The 17,250-nt window shown below is 47.2% G+C and overlaps 1 protein-coding gene across 1 annotated transcript in view; it reads right to left on the bottom strand.

Moving 5' to 3' along the window:
* Window positions 1-3,871: 3,871 nt before the first annotated feature.
* The window catches only part of LOC123150804 (disease resistance protein RGA5-like), a 30,307-nt gene continuing 16,928 nt past the window's right edge, over window positions 3,872-17,250 (bottom strand). The window contains exons 2-5 of the mRNA XM_044570629.1: window positions 7,609-8,557; window positions 5,195-7,187; window positions 5,034-5,061; window positions 3,872-4,950 (exon numbers count right to left, since the gene is read on the bottom strand). Of these exons, the coding sequence (XP_044426564.1) occupies window positions 3,872-4,950; window positions 5,034-5,061; window positions 5,195-7,187; window positions 7,609-8,557 (4,049 nt within the window). The remainder of the gene's footprint in view (window positions 4,951-5,033; window positions 5,062-5,194; window positions 7,188-7,608; window positions 8,558-17,250) is intronic.

Raw genomic sequence — 17,250 nt, 5'->3', positions numbered from 1 at the left:
GCCCGGGTGGTCCTAGCGGGCCGGCCCCCCGGCGTGGCATCGTTGTCTGCGGCGCGGTGAGGAGGAGGAGCGGCTCGGATATGGGGCAGCGGCACCGACGGCGTGCTGGCAGCAGCGCGATGGGGGGAGCTTTACGGGCCCACGAGGGCTCGGCCGGGCCTATGGGCCCACTGGCCTGGTGTGCTCCTACTATTGCGTCCAGACGACTACCGTCGCTGACGGTGGAGGTGGGACCCTACCGCGTGCCGACTGTGCTGATGCCCTAGTCCCGGCTCTGATTCTTCGCCGTGTTGTCCTCACTTTGCAGTGCTGTGGTGAGACGGCGTGGGGGCCTCATGACCACGTTGGCGCAGGGTGGTGGTCGTTTAGTGGCAGGCTCCGGAGCGCCTGAGGTGCGGGTTGGGATTGGGGAAAACCCCTGTCGGCATGGCCGACACCGACGTGGTGGCGCCTGTGGGTGCCACCTGATCTTCCGGAAGGGTGTCGAGGGCTACCCTTACTCTCGCCTCTTCGTGTACCGGGGAAAATCCTTGGCAGCAGCATCGTCATCATCACGATACTTCTTGAAGGTGTTGATAGGTACCGACGCTTCAGAGTCTTGGAGCCTGGTGGAAGATCCCAGTGGGCGCAGCGATCGCGAGGCTTCTTCGTTTTTGTTAATCCGCTGTTGTCGGCATTTGTTTCTTTTGCTCTTTATGAAAAAAGGGTTTCCCCCGCTTTATATTATAAAGAACGAACCACAACAACAAAGCATCCGATACAAACGCACACCACACACCCAAGGCAAGATACATGAATTCCTGGCACCGACACACAACAACAACGACTACAAAGCACATACAAGATGAGAAAAACGAATCCGCTTAGAGCCGACGGAGAACACCACCGAGGGGCGATCGTCCGGGAGGATGTGTAACGGATATGACGGACCGAGGACTCCAAGACGGTGCCTCCAGGAAGGGCACGACCACGAATGCCGCCACCGTCCGATCCGAGGATCGAGTTTTCACCCAGAGTAAGATGAAAGGGGTAGAAGCACCACGACGGAGCCTGCAAGGAGGACACGACGTCCACGGACGCCGTCACCGTCGACCAGTACACAGACTTGGTAGATGATGTACCCCGGTGCTTCATCACTTCCGTCGCCCCGGTCCGCCAACACCCGCAGCCATGCCGCCCAAGCCGCCATGGATGCCTGCCCTCATTCGAGCCACGCAGCCCGCCCACGACCAACGCATGGCTCCCACCGCCAGGGCCGATGCCCCGCCATGAGACCACCCTGTAGCAACCAAAGGCCACGGCTTTGCTCAGACTGCAACCCCAACAACCTCCAGAATCGCCGGCGGCCAGCTGCCACGGGAGGGGCCGCAATCATACATCGACCGGGGGAAGGGGAAGGTGGAGAAGTGGCTCATGGCCACGACCGACGCCTTGCCGGCTCCAGCTCCCCCCCCCCCCCCGAAACTGAGTTCCGCCCCCCGCGTCGAAGGCCCAAGGCACCGGGAGGCATCGGCCGCCGCCAGACGTCGGAGAGGGAGCATGGCCGAGTTGTCGCCGTCGCCGCCCAGAGACGCCACCAGGGGGACCCGCCCAAGTCGAGCGCCACTAGGAGCATTAGACGCTCTCCATCGATGATTGCCTAATTTTATTCATGGTCTCCACAATATATTCATTTGATTGTCTGCTACATCTCCACTTAAATACTCATAATGCTACTGTCCAGCCTTTGTTCAATTGGACTGACTATATATCTCTTGTTAAAATTGTGCTCTTGATCTTTTCTTTAAACCTGGGACATCATGCATATCTAACTCTTCCTTTTCAGTCTAAACCTGAGACCTCTCTTGTTTTTAGTCACACTGCTGTTTTGTTGTGCTTGATAAACCTGAGACTTCTTTCTATTGTAATATCAAAGTTGTTTGGTTCTGGCCTCAGCACTAGTACACTAATATTGAAGTTGTTCACTCTTTTACAGGAGCTTCGGGCCTAATTTTTTTGGAGTGTGAAGCCATGAAGCCATGTGCGAATCAGTGAAGCCCTACTTAGCGAAGAGTTTTTTGGTTCTGTAGTAGACTGTAAATTGTAATATTGTAATAGATTGTAAAAGACTAATGTAGTGTTATTTGATGAATTATATTTGTCCCGTCCTATTTGAAAGTGATTATGTATGTTAAAAAGATGTGAAATGGAAACATGACCAGCGGGACCAATTTATTTCCCACTTATGAATATAATTTGAGATATTTCGAAATTTTTGACGTGTGGTGCCCATCTGACTAGTGGTTCCAGCTCTAAAATAAAATGATTGAAAAATAAAAAATCAATTGATGGTAAGAAGGCCACAACCCAACAATAAAAAGGCTGCAATATTGGGCTTGGCCCATGAACCCAACCAAAAATTGACAGACAAAAAAAACACAAATAGACTGAATTGTTGGGCTAGGCCCATGTAGAAAACCGAATTGGACCGGGCTGAATCTTGTACCACATCAGCCTGCCACGCTGGATGCCTACGTGGCCTGGGGAGGTTGCTAGTGACCAAAACACCACAGTAGACGTATTTTGGTCATAAACGTCTACGACCATTCCAGAAGAAAGGTCGCTATAGTCAGTTTACGACGGCCAGCTTTTGACCTTATGTTTTTGGTCACAAAAAGGTCATAAATGAAAATTTGTGACCATTCAGTGACCAATAGTGGTGGTCACAAGTTGACATATTTCTTGTAGTGCTGGACCCCGAGGCGCATGGAGACCGGGGGGTCCTCCTCGTCGTCCGGCGGCTCGCCCTGCCTCCGCCCCGTCAAGCCGGAGCCCCAGGACACGCCGGTCAGTGCCCGCACGCGCAGCTCCGGCGTCCGCATCGGCGGCGCCAACGCCTCCCCACCCACCGGCCGCTTCGTCCTCGTCAAGCCCAAGCCGGAGCGCGGCCTCCCCGCGGAGTACGAGGAGATAGCCCGGCGCGGCATCTCCGACGAGGACGCCCTGCGCTGGGCGCGGGACGACTACCTCCGCGACGAGATGGTCCGGCAGTGCCGGGCCCTGGAGGAGATCGCCGCCCGCAAGCGTGGGCGCGAGGACGAGCACGGCGTCGTGGTCCTCGACAGCGACGACGACGACGACGCCCCCAGACCGTCCAACCCGCCGCGCCAACCGGGGGAGGGATGCAGCAGGGGCGACGGAGGCGCAGGCGGGGGCGACGACGACGACGACGACTACACGCGGTTCTACCGCCTCCTCGGCATGTAAACCGCGTGGGCGGGCGGCGAGGGGGACGGCGGGGGTAGCTCGCCGAAGTTTTTTTTTTCTTTTTTGTAAAATATGTTTAAGTTTGAACGAACTCGCCGATGTTTGCTTAAATTTCAGTCGTGTTTGCGCCGTATTTGAATTTTTTTTTAAAACGTGGGGCGCCGCGACTGGGGGGCATCACGCCCCCAATGCGCGGTTTAGCACCGGCACTTCCCCAGGGGGCGATTTTTAGGCGTTCTGGGGGGCCGAACGGCTGGAGATGCCCTAACTGAGTACAGACCACAAAATAGACAATGGTCCGTGTAAGATGAAATGTACTCAGCCATTTCAAAAAGAAATTTGATCACATTCATCCGAGTCTATACGGAATGATAGATGTGCTACCTTCCAAATTGTTTTCTTTATTCAGTGCTTGAAAAATCTTGAACAGAAAAAGAAGGCAAGGTAGAGACTGAACTTGATGTTTGAAATTAACCGATAGTGACATGCTACGGTACAGATATGTGGAAAACACAAGTATCAGGTCTCAAGGGTTACATGAGAGAGACTAAGGTCTGAAACTGGGCAGAAATCTTCATTCACTCATAAATACCAACTGAATTCAATATTTATTCTGTGGATTGGATCAGCAACCCATCACCGCACATCTAATAAATCCGCCCCTTAATGGCCGTGTGGCAAACAAATTCCACACAGGCGGTTGCTCATCCGGGGTCCATGAATGAAGTTCAACCACCATTGAATCAGTATCAGTAGAATTGTTTGGAGGCCCAATAACAATCAGCCGGTCACCACACGCTCGGAAACGGATGTCGGAGCCCTTCTTCTTAGACTGTAGAGGCAATTTTCCAAGAGTGATCCACTTATTGTCCAGCTTATCATACTGGTTCAAATCATTCTCTTTGTAATCAGCGCCATAAAGCTCATTGTTCACAACTGCAATGAGCGGAGGAGCTCCCCAGAGTGCAAGGTTGAGCCCCTGAGACATGTCGTTGATGACCCTCCATGACCGCCGGTTCAAGTCATACTCATCACCGCATGTCAATACCTCGTACCTACTGAGAAAACCACCGATCACATAGAACTTGCCGTCCATGAACGCACCAGAGCATCCCATCCTAGCCCTATTCATGCTGGGAAGGGGTGTCCAAGTATGTGTCTCCGAGTCATACATCTCTGCAGACCTCAATACATTATTACGAGAAGAATCCTTGCCTCCCGCGACATACACCTTTCCACCGACACTTGCTGACCCAAACAAGTACCGCGGGGTGTTCATCGCATCAGCATCAGCCAGCCCTGTCCATGAACTGGTAAGGATGCTATATCTCAAGGCAACCCTTCCACGGTCCACAAACACCAGCAGCTCGGTTCCTACAGCAAGCGAATAACAGAAGTCGCCTTTAGCCGGTGGCATCTTGGGCACTTGGATCCAGCGCCCAGTGGACGGGTCATAAGCATCCCACTCCTGGCGATTATTACTGCAAGACAAGTAGAGCCAATGCTCGGCTACCCCATTGTTCCGACTTAGGCGGTAGATGTCCCCGTTGCGAACCACTGAATTGAAGTCATGGTTGAGGGAGGCAATGGAGACATAGTCCCACCTGGACAGCCGGTGGAGGCAATAGATGAAGAGTTCCCGACCTATCACATCAATGGTATGGCTCCAAGATACCACAACCTGCTGCTCTCCACCATCTGGACCTGACAAAAGTCAACAGTTCATCCATCGTCCTCCTATGAGTAATTTAATTTCTATTGGAACTCCTGTTGACTGAAGAGCATACCTGGAGGATGCAGGCGCGAAGAAGACTCCTGTGATGGCCTGCCGATTACAACAACCATTTAGACCATGTATAGTCAAATCAGGTTAAATTGAATAAATGAAGAGTTACTACCTTTTAGCATCATGGGAACCGGAATCCACATCTGATTGTTGTTTCTGTACTGTGCTTTCCTCACAATAGGAACCAGAGTCAACTAATTGCATGCCTATTACAGGATTTCCCGGATGATTAATAACTGCGCCGATCCTCGAGACATACTGCAGATCAGCAGCTGCACCTCCAAATTTTGCGGAGACTTCTCTAAGGCCTGTCATATGGTCGATGCTGATTAATGCACTACCATGTTGATATTGTTTCCACTGGTCAGATTGCGAAAAAAGACTAAGTCGTTGGTCCATTCGGGGGATGGAACTGAAAACGAGTCTGAGCTTCAAGATATTAGGCATTGCATCCGCTTCAAAATTTAGCCAAGCTATACCACTCGTGAACCTCAGCTTCAAGTACTTGAGAACTGGGAACCTGGCTTTGTCAAAGATGATCTTCATTCTAGGCGCCGTCTCCACATACAACGACAGAGCAGTGAGGGCAGGCAACCCTCCAAGAAAATCAACATCATATACTGACAGTCCATCCACTGCACTCTTCAGAATGCATAGGTTGGGAAATTGGTTCGTCCACAAATCCATACAACCAAATATGACGGGGCTGTGAGGTGAGACCTCAAATCTATGGATATGGTGGTTTGGTTTATCCAACATCCAGCCAGCTCTTTCTTTTGAAGCGTCACCATAGCTAACCGAGGATCCGTGAGCCACCAGTTTTACAGTTTTCAGGCTGTCATGCTCATACATTAAATAATCCAGAGCTTCCATGCTCCTCTCCAGATGGTCGGAATCTGAAGAAGGCGGTGTAGAAATGCAAAGATCCTGCAGGTGGTTCGGCTTGCAAAGGCTCAGATCGTCACCGACAGACCAATCCAGCAGATTTGTGTGAGGAGGAAGACTGAGGTGCAACAAGCGTGGGAGATATATAATGTCCCATGGAACATAAGTGCCTCTTGGTGTATCCATAACATCCAGTGTTTCCAAACACTGCTGCCCTCTCATACGGTTTGGAAGCTTTATGCAGACATCACAAACAATCTTCAGATATCTCAGCTGGAACAGTTCTGATACTCTAGAGAGGTCTATGGACAGGTCTTGGTCGCCATTATGATGGCCAGATAGCTGAAGGTTCAGAACACGAACAAGCTTGAACTCTCCAATACAAGGCATGCACTCCACCAATCCAAAAAATACAAGTGACCGTACTTGTGACTTTCTGATGTTTGCTGGTATCTTGGCATAATTTGCATCACCAAGTTGGAGAGACAGTCGACGTACCTTATGAGAAAGTGCCAAAATCTTTCGATTGTGATCTACTACCACAACGAAATTCTCTTGTGCAGACTTGTGTGCAATAAGATCATGCACCAGGGCATGAACTGTGCAGGACACCACCTCATTGTTGAAGTTGATAGACATAGGTCGGATGAATCTTCTGTCAACAAGTTCATCGAAATACATTCCTGCAACTTCTTCCATATTTTGTCCTTCACTTGCAGTAAGAAACCCTTCAGCCACCCATTGCCTGACCAGGTCATGTTTGAACAGTATGGAGCCCTCTGGATACATACTAAAATACAGCAAACATGTCTTGAGGTAGTGAGGAAGGCTGTTATAGCTGAGCTTCAATACTTGTCTCGTTGTTTCTGGACTGGAATTTGACAGTAAACAGGAGATTAATGAATCATGTATGCGTGTGAATAAATCCATTGATAAGGAAGGCTGGTTTGCCAAAATACTAGCTATGCTGATCGTCGCTAGTGGCAAACCACCACATATCTCTATAATTTGGCCTGAAACTTGTTTGAATTCTTCAGGACAATCACTTTCAGTACCAAAAATCCTGCCAAAGAATAGCTTCCTTGAGTGATCATCATCCAAAGGTTTCATCTCAAAAACTTGTTCTGGGTGATTGCAGCCACATGCTAATGCAACATCTTCAATCTGTGTAGTTGTTATTATTCTGCTGCCTTGAATACCCTTGGGAAAAACCTGATTAATAACATCCCATGCTGATGTATCCCATAAATCATCTACAACAATTAGATACCTGCATGTCAAGAATGCACACATGTCACATTATTCAACAGGCTAACAGTAACAACACTTAGATGCGCTAGAAAAGAATGGATTTTTAGTCCATACATGTCCAGGACTTATGATATTAACCTGAAGTTCAATGTTACTACCAGCGTCAAGTTAGTGCGGACTTGAAGATTAAAACTAATGTCCATCCACTAGACAGACATGTACTCCAAATTTTCTAGCTCACTTTAAAGCATAGTATCGAGCTTATCTGAAAAACATCTTTTCCGAAATTGACTATATATCATCATGCCTTTTTTTGTCAAAAAGAAAAGAGCAACCTGTAGGCATTTAATGTAGTACATGCGATTCTGGACCATGTGGAAAATAAGTACAAACTATGCAACACAAGTAGTACATACGATTTGCTTGTGGAAAATAAGTACCTCTTGCCATGTAGATAATTCCTGATATTTTCAGCAGTAACACGAAGTTCATCGGAAACGTCTTGGCTTCCTCCGGGCTGCTTCCGCTGGAATTGTGATAGCATGTCGCGGAAAAGCCTCTTCATATCAGGCTTTTTGGACACCCGGACGAAAGCCCGACAATGGAATTTCCTCCCAAGTTTATTGTACAACACTTTGGCAAGCATTGTTTTACCAAGATATCCAGATCCATGAATAGACACCACCTTGAGCTGCTGATCCGCGTCGTTAGACAAAGAGTTGATAAACTTGCTCATCCGACCATCAATTACTAGGCCGGAACAAGTTTTCTCACAAGGCATTGGCGACATTGGCATTATAGGCCCAATGGCTGAAAATCTACGTGCCGCCGAGGTGCTACAACAATGGAGTTGGTACCTCTCGTACCGTCGGATCGCCTCCCGGGCATAGATCCTGAATTCTGATACCTTTTCAACTATCTGCTGGTACCACTTGAGCTTCCTGGGAGCACGAATGACATCAACACGAATGGTTTTGGAGATAAAATGTCCTGACACATCAGGAGCTGCATATTCAATCTGTTTCTGCCACTTGAGCCTCTTGGGAATCTTAACATGAGTCATCTTGTGGCCAGATTTGTACCCAAGAGACTCAGGGGGCACAAAGTTGTCAATACAATCTTGGATGTCATAAGATAACTCCCGCGCCTCTTTCGTCCAGCAGTTGGCCACTAGGGGCGGGTCTTCCACCTCTAACAAATCTTCAAGGTATGCACCTATTTCTTCAAGATCATCTCTGAGGAGCTGCGACCTATCATTGACCCCCTTGGTCAGCTTGCATCCATGAGGACCTAGCATCATGTCAAGCTTCTTAAGTAGGGGTCTCATGGCACCCAGAGAAACACTGGTACTGGCATTCATCTCTCTGCCTCTACCTCCTATTGAAATATCTGAAAAAACATAGACGAGAAAGAACGATTTAATTTACCCAACAGATGTTGCATGTAATACATAACTACCAGTACATGTCACACTCACAATTATTTCTATTCACATATCTGACATTTAGAAAAGCCAAATTATATGGATTTTGTACTTTACACTTCACTCATCATATCCACCAACACATTTAAATTGCAGAACAAACAAGTTGCTTATAGATTTTTTTTTTGAGAAAGAGTAGACTTTATTGACTCAAAATGAAGCATCGAAGACACAAGCACAATAAGCACACACCTGTTGTCTGCATGGCTAGGACACCCACAACACACACACACACACACACACACACACACACACACACACACACACACACACACACACACACACACACACACACACAAAGAACACAGGCAAAGAGAAAAGTTCATAAAAGACAGAAGCTCAACCGTGTTTATTCAACCATTTTGGCTGACGATCCACTCGTAGAACATGTGGATGAGGTATGTAATCTTGTCTCCGACCCGTTGTGGTCATGTTTTATTTTTATTTTTAGTTTTGTTTGGTACTCGATGACTTGAACTTGTTTTCATGTTTAATAAAATTGGTGGTGTGCATCTTCTGATGTAGAGGCTGGGGTACTCCCCTTTTCGGAAACAACAATTACTCTATAATATAAGGGCAACAAATTTGTTATTACCTAATTAGCTTGCGCAAATTGTGATGTCCAGTTGGGTCTCATCTAGTGTTATTATCGTTTTGCTAACCTATGCTTGCACTAGTGCAAAATTGTGTTGTTAAGCCCCCCCCCCCCCCCCCCCCAAAAAAAACCCAATCGCACATGCTAGTGATGAACAATGCATGGCGAGGCACACATTATAAAAATCATGGGTGTGATGGTTTGCACATCGCCCACGGTCACTAGTAAACAATTGTGTGCAATGTCTTACCGACAGGTTAAAATGGATGAATCTGTGTGATGTTGGTGGGCACCCTCACAACATTTGATAAATAAACCATGTGTGAGATAAATTGAACATGATTATATGAGCTCAGCTGTGCACAATATGTTTTACATTTCGCATAGAAAAAATATTGTCAGAACTGTGCCGAACAAAGTTCACACGATTTTGCACAGTTGAACGTGCGTATTATACTAGCAGATGACATTGTATGCCTGACCATGCGGAAGCTACCCGAAGACACTCCCTAATACGTGCCACAGCCGCTCCAGCCCTGCGGCCTCGCTGTTAGGCAAGACTGGGATCCCCGCCACGAGGTCCGCCCGGCCCAGTCTTGGAAGAGAACACAGGGTGGTTGGTGATGGAGTGCGCCATCAACAAGGTGGGTAAATGCGCAAGCATAGCGGACGAGTTGGTCGCATGGATGGCTTGAGAGTTCGGTCCAGTCATCCAGAATGGGAGGCCGATACATGTGCTGCCTTCCATGAGACCAAGGCATCCACCCCCACCGACAAGTATGGCACATGCACCTCCCACAACAACTAGTGTATCTATATCACCTGGTAAGCAGAGGCCAGTGTAATCCTCCTTTTCAAACAAATCTATATCATCTAGTTAGTTGAATGCAATGTCGACAAGCGACAAATCTATGTAAAATGTTTATAACGGGCTAATTTTGCCCTATTATATAATCGATATAGATCATTTGTTCTCGAGTGTTTGCTGTGTTCGTAGGCACAATTTTGAAGTGCATTCTTCGCTTGGGAGACAATGTGTTCGATCATAGCGGGAGTTACAACCGTTTACATATACTATGAGGGAGGGTAATTACAAGCGTTTATACACTACATTCATTCAAATTACAACAACAAAGCTAGAAATTCAAATGTAATTCAAAATCACAGAAGTTGTTTCTCCATTTAATATGTTATTACTATTGGACTTTCTTTTTCCTTGTGTGGCCTCTGTTTTGGGTCAATAGAGCTACTTTAGTTTTCATGTCACCACCTTCTTAAGGTGGCTATGCATATCTACTCCCTCCGTTCACCAATATAAGATGTTCTAACTTTCTTCTAAATCGGATATACGTAGACATGATTTAGTGTGTTTGTTGACTCATTTGAGTCTGTGTGTAGTCTATGTTAAAATTATCAACAACATTTTATATTTATGAACAGATAGAGTATTTAAAACACAAGCCACCACTATAAATCTGCTAAATGTTTTATCCAAGCGATTTGTACATGTGGAAGGCGGGTGGTGCGCGGCTGGTTGGGTCGTATCCTAGGCATTTTGTTAATTATTGGTTTGTTATTTTTTAAATGAAGATCAATCCGTGCCCTCTAGACCTGTTGATGTGCACAACCATATATGATTGATTATTAAGTGATGGCAAGCAAAGCTAAGCACTGATTCTCAACAAATTAAATGTAGGAGAAAACGCCGGAAGCATGTTCAGGGCTGCCTCCTCGTCGCTTCTAGCCACTGCCTCATCACCATCTGGGAGTTTACTACCGTATTTGTCAATCTAGCCTAGCTGGATGCGGGGGCCAATGGCGCCATTGCACCACGCTACCTGGAGGTTGAGAGTGCTATCTGTAGGACATGCATCACAGACGGCACACTTGTATACATGAAACCCTAGCCGATTTGCACATGCTCCACCCGCGAGATTGACATGAAACCGTCAACTGAATAGCTCCATTTACAATCGTCTTTGATGGATGTCGCGGATGCGTCAGACATCGGCTACCAAAGCTGACACCATGTTGCCATGTGTCCACACACACTACCACGGGAAAAGATGGTTGAAGTAGCCTAGATGCCGGCACAAAAACGTCGGCTGATGTTGCTGCTGGAGGAATAGAAGACACACTAGTGCAGAACCGGGCAATAGCACCGGTTCGTAAGGCCCTTTAGTGCCGGTTAGGTAACCGGCACTAAAATTTCGGCACTAAAGGCCCCCCCCCTTAGTACCGGTTCAGCACGAACCGGTGCTAAAGGGCAACCACGTGGCATGAGCCAGCTCCGGGGGCCGGGAGCCCTTTAGTACCGGTTGGTAACACCAACCGGTACTAAAATGTTGGGGTTTTTTTGGTTTTATAATTTCTTTTTCATTTAATTTTGTGTTTTCCATTTTAATTCCTTTTCGTTTGCTGGTATTTTACGGTACTATACATTGTACACGTTATGCATATATATATATATATAGAATTTGTAGTAGAACCAATCATATATATATATCATCAATCATGTCTCACAAACCACCATATTAATTCACACATATACACATGTATAGCTATATACAATTTCTCCTACATATGCATGTTGCCTTCGGAGCTAGTGGCATTAGCCTGATTGGTGCCTTCGGAGCACGATGACAATTGGAAGTGGTTCATGTCTTTTTCGATGGGGCGGTAGCGGGTAATAGTATTCTCCCTTCGGATTTATGATCTGGTCGAGCAAAAATCCCGCTATTTCCTTTTGAAGTGCTTCTACGCGCTCCGTTGGTAGGAGCTTGTCCCGCACCTCTTTGAACTGTTAAGCAGGAGATCAATATGCATGTGTATTAGTTGTGTGACTAGATATCGATAATGGTGTAAAAATTGTAAATATTGTTCTAACAAACGTATCCATTCCTGTCTTTGAGATCTGCTCCTTTCAGACGCCATCATGCGAATGTTCTCGCAAATGCAATATGCACACAGATCAGTCCCCGGCGCCTGCTTCAGGGCCTTTATTACGAGAATGGAATTTAATTTGATCATATAATAATTAATCAAGCATGATAATTAAAGAGATGGCAGCTAGCTAGCTAGCCAGTACTACTTAATTACTTACCTTGGCTCGAAACCATTTCAGCTTTGGTTTCCATTCGCCTTCCGTGACGCTGATGAACCTTGCCCAAGCCCTGCCCGCCGACGAAGAAAATGAATAAAGGGGTTATTAAATAGTTCATATCATGAAATGACGAACTAAATAGGCCGAGATATATAGTTAATAATGATTGAAATTACCTGTTGACTATCCCAAACAAGATGTTATAGTCACTATTTGCTTTGAGTAGCGAGTCCAGTATTTCAACTGTTCCGGCGTCAACTTTAATGATACACAAGATCCAGTGAAATCTGCATGCACACACGTTTACATGTCTTAATTAAGCGGACATATGTAAGCAAAAACATGTAGCTAGCTAGTAGGCAAAAACAGAGAATTTGTAGTACAAGAAAGTGTGACTCACTCGAAGTTGTAAGGAAGTAGTATATCTTCATTGTATTTGAGGCGCTTCAAGAACTCTAGCATGCTGTCCTCTACCTCCTTTTCATAATATGCATCTAATTTCCATGTGTATTCATTAACGGTGTTTGGGTCAATGAACCCAATGCCATAGCGTCCACCTTTTCTCATTTCATACATCTTCATCCTGCATAATACCACAGAAAAGAATATAGTTAGGATAATTACACATAATGATTGATCAAAAGGATCACTACCGCTAGCTTGAGACTTAAATTACAGAAAGAAATCACTTACAGACAATAGCAACTGACGATAGATTTGTCGAGTGCGTCTTGATTGTATACCTGAAACAGTTCAGAATACTCAACGGCCACAGCTTTCTCATGGTAGTAATGATCCTTCTTGACATACACCATGAGGGACTCTCGATCGGATCTCTTGGTAATGTCCATGTACCATTGATGCAATTCATACATTCTCGGTGGGAGCTTCTTGACATCTTCTAGCTCGACCAAAGTTTGGCCCCGGACAAATTTCCGTTTTATTTCCTCCTCTCTAATCAGAGGCATGTCCTCGATCTCGAGGAGTTGTCCAACAGTGATCTTGAGTTCTTCAGCCTGCATTATATGCTCCTGGGTTATTACCACATCGCCAACCTCGGGAACGTAAACCGTTTGGCCACAATAATATTGGGCACGCATACTGTCACGTGTTGTTGGCGGCACAACAAGCGGGGGGATCGATTGCGCCGCCTGTTTTCCCAGCTGGGCAACGGTTTTCCCGCATTTTTGACAGCTGCTTGTTGTTTGCTCGAGCTCGAGCTCGCCTCCTTCTGTAGACGTTGTCGATGTAACTTCCTGATGTGGCGCTCATAGTCTGAGTCAACAGGCTTAGGAGCTGGTGGTTGAGCCATACGAATAAAGTGGTCAACTACTTCCACAGGCACTTTCTCCCTTGGCGGCGGTGGCGGTTCCGGTCCAAAATGGACGTCGACTTCTGCCCGCACTATGGCATTGGTTTGCTCCTCGGTCCTGTCGTAAGCCCTCACAGGAAGAGGAGTACTGAGGTTTGGACCATATTTATATCGCTTGCCTTCGCCTGTACTTCCTGTACTATCACCTCGACTCGTACCGCTACGCACCATAGCTGCGGGGTGTCTCTTCTGCGATTGCTGAGTTGGACGAGGAGGAGTGGTCTGACGCTGTGTCGGACTTGGAGGAGGAGTGGCCTGACACTTTGCCGGACTTGGAGGAGGAGGAGTGGCCTCACGCGTTGGTGGACTTGGAGGAGCGGGAGTCTGCTGACTCGGTGGCGGACTTCGACGAGGAGTCGGGTGACGCGGTGTCGGTGGCCTTCGAAAGATGATGCAATCCTTTCTCCATAGGATGACACGATGTATGGCCTCTCCCAATGTGTGCTCGTCGTCACCTCCAGGAATGTCAAGCTGTAGCTCCGAATATGGGTCCACCACCTCATCAACCAAGACACGAGCATAGCCCGCTGGAATCGGGTTGCAATGGAAGGTTGCCTCGGGGGAATTTGAAAAAGCAACGGCGTCCGCCACCTTCATGGATATGTTCTTCATTTTGAAGTGTAGCTCGCAGTTAGTGTTCTCCGTGATGTCATCCACGGGGTATCTATCCAGCACTAATGCGTCGCCCGGGGCGGAACCCACGCTGCTTCTCGGCATGGGTGGGGCGGTGGTATCCAATGCTGGATCATCCGCTAGCTGCTGCAGCTGTTGAGACCCCCTTTGCTGGCTAAGTGAGTCGATCTGCTCCTGCTGCCGCTGGAATTTCGCTGCCAATTCCGCTTGACTTGCTTCTAGGCCTTGAAGGCGTTCATAGTCCCGCTTCCTCTGCTCCTCGTCCATCTTCCTCTTCTTCTCCTCCGCAATCTTCTTTCTCGCACGGGTTCTGTTGTCAGCGTTCCAGTCCGAAAACCCCTCATACCACGGAATAGCGCCCTTGCCTCGTGTTCTTCCCGGGTGTTCAGGATTTCCCAGGGCACGCGTAAGCTCGTCGTTCTCTCTGTTGGGCTAGAACACCCCCGATCGAGCCTCTTCTATTGCAACAAGTAGCACATCGTCGGCTCCGTTCAGACATGCCTTCGTCGAAACATTGCCTGTCTTCGGGTCCAACTCCCCCCATGCGCATAGAACCAAGTCCTCCACCTGGGGGGCCATCTCTTAGTAACCGGAGTGACATTTGCATCCTCCATCTCTTTCTCAGACTTATCCCACTTAGGCATTGCCACCGCGTAGCCACCTGGCCCCAGCTTATGGAACTTATCCTTTTTTTCGGCATTCTTCTTGTTTATTCTCAACCGTTCCTTAGCTAATTCTGAATCCTTGAATTTCACGAAATCGTCCCAATGAGCACTTTGATTCTCTAGTATCCCCTCGAATACTAGAGTCTTCCTTCCTTCCTTGACGTACTTATCCCACGTCATTCTCTTGTGGTTCTTGAATGCAACCGCCATCTTCCTAAAAGCAGCGTTCTTGACTTTCCGCACATCTGCTTCTGTGAAATGATCTGGTAGGGTGAAATGTTCCATGAGAGTATCCCAAAGCAGATTTTTTTGATTCTCGTCGACAAAAGTAACATCTGGACGTGGATTTGCTGGCTTTCTCCATTCTTGAAGGGAGATCGGGAGTTGGTCCTTCACAAGAACTCCGCACTGACGAACGAACTTGTCCGCAATCTTCTTAGGCGCTAATGGTTCGCCATTAGGTCTGATTGCCTCGATATTGTACTTTACGCCCTCCTTCAACTTTTTGTTCGGGCCTCGTTTCATCCTTTTGCCTGAAGATTTGCTCGATCCGGATGGCTGAAAGAAGAAAGATCGATTCATTAATATATATATCTTCAACTCATTTAAAACATGCGATGATCACCAGATTCCTGCTTATATAAATATATATACCTCGCCGGTGTTTGTTGTTTCAGGATCAACATGTTCTTCGTCGTAGTTCATGACTTCATCTTCTCGGTCGTCACGATCGAATATCATATCACCCTCTCCGGTGTTGTTTAGAAATTCGGAGCCGTCAAAATCTTCTTCATTCTCATCATCATCTGGCCCGCGTATGATATCGAACATGGTCTGTTCTCTCTCTCTGTCGGTATTGTCCGCCATAGCTTTTATTTAACTATGCCAAAAGAAATAAAAAAAATTAGTATAATCTCGAATAATAGATATAATCTCGAATACATCGTCTTGAATAATAGATATAATCTTGAATACATCGTCTTGAATAATAGATTTAATCTCGAATACGTCGTCTCGAATAATAGATATAATCTCAATACATCGTCTCGAATAATAGATATATATATATATATATATATATAGTCTCGAATACAATATCTCGAATAATAGATATAATATTGAATACATCACTAGCTAGCTAGCTAGCAAGTTAATAAAGATCGAATACTACAAAGTAATCTAGGCCACTCGCGGTTCCTGAGGTGCGGGCGGTGGACACCCAAAGAGAAGGAACCATCACTGAATCATACCTCGGGTGATCTCCCCAAAGAACCTGCCAGGTATTGGAGAACCTGACGTCCATAGCAGCCATGTAGCGATGGACGTGCTCGTCCTCCTCCCTGACACGGCGACGTACCACCTCCGGCGGGGCCGGCTCCCTCCGCACCGAAAGTGGCCCACGCAAATGCCACCAAAGGAGATGAGGGTCGACGACGGGACCCGGGGCCGGGTTCCTCACGAAGCGTCGCGCCCCTGAAGGTAGCATCTCCCTGTGCCAGCCCGGCGGAGCCCAGTCCCGGACATGGGTCCTCTGAAGCAGGACATCGTCGTGGACGTGTCGACGGCGAGGATGCGGGCCGGGCATCGTCGACAACAAAATACTATATGCCGCAAAAGTAAAGTAACATTTTTAAATGATGGATTGTGATGATTTCATATATGCAAATTCTAAATTTTATAACTAAAAATATAAGAAACTAAAAAAACATCGATCATCGTCTAACAATTTGAAATTAATCTAATTCATCTAGCTAGCTAAAACTAACATTTTCAAAATTTCTAACATTTCTATAACATTTGACATTATATATATTATAACTAACATTTCTACATACTATTTGACATTAATCTAATCTAATTAATTAATTCATCTAAAACTTTGTATGAAAAATAGAAAAATAGAAAAAACTAAAAGCTAAAAACTTTGTGTGTGTGTGTGTGCATGTAGTGTGTGTGTGCGCTACGGTCGGCGCCGGCGCTGGTGTGCGCTACGATCGATTGGAGGGAGGAGAGGGGCCGGGGGAGGGGCTCACAGCGCGCGCGGGCAAGGTCGAGGCGATGGCGAGGCGACGGCCCGGGGCGTGACGGGGCGGCGACGCGGGGACGGCGCGACGGGGACGGGGACGGGCCCGGGGCAGCGAGGGAGACGAGGGCGGCGATGGCGACGGGGGCGGCGACGGGGACAGGGGCGGCGACGGGGATGAGGGCGGCGACGGCAACGGCGCGCGACG

Source organism: Triticum aestivum, chromosome 7A (assembly GCF_018294505.1).
Source record: "Triticum aestivum cultivar Chinese Spring chromosome 7A, IWGSC CS RefSeq v2.1, whole genome shotgun sequence".
Taxonomy (NCBI): domain Eukaryota; kingdom Viridiplantae; phylum Streptophyta; class Magnoliopsida; order Poales; family Poaceae; genus Triticum; species Triticum aestivum.
Note: the sequence above shows the minus strand (reverse complement) of the source record. Positions and strands in the feature narration are given on the sequence as shown.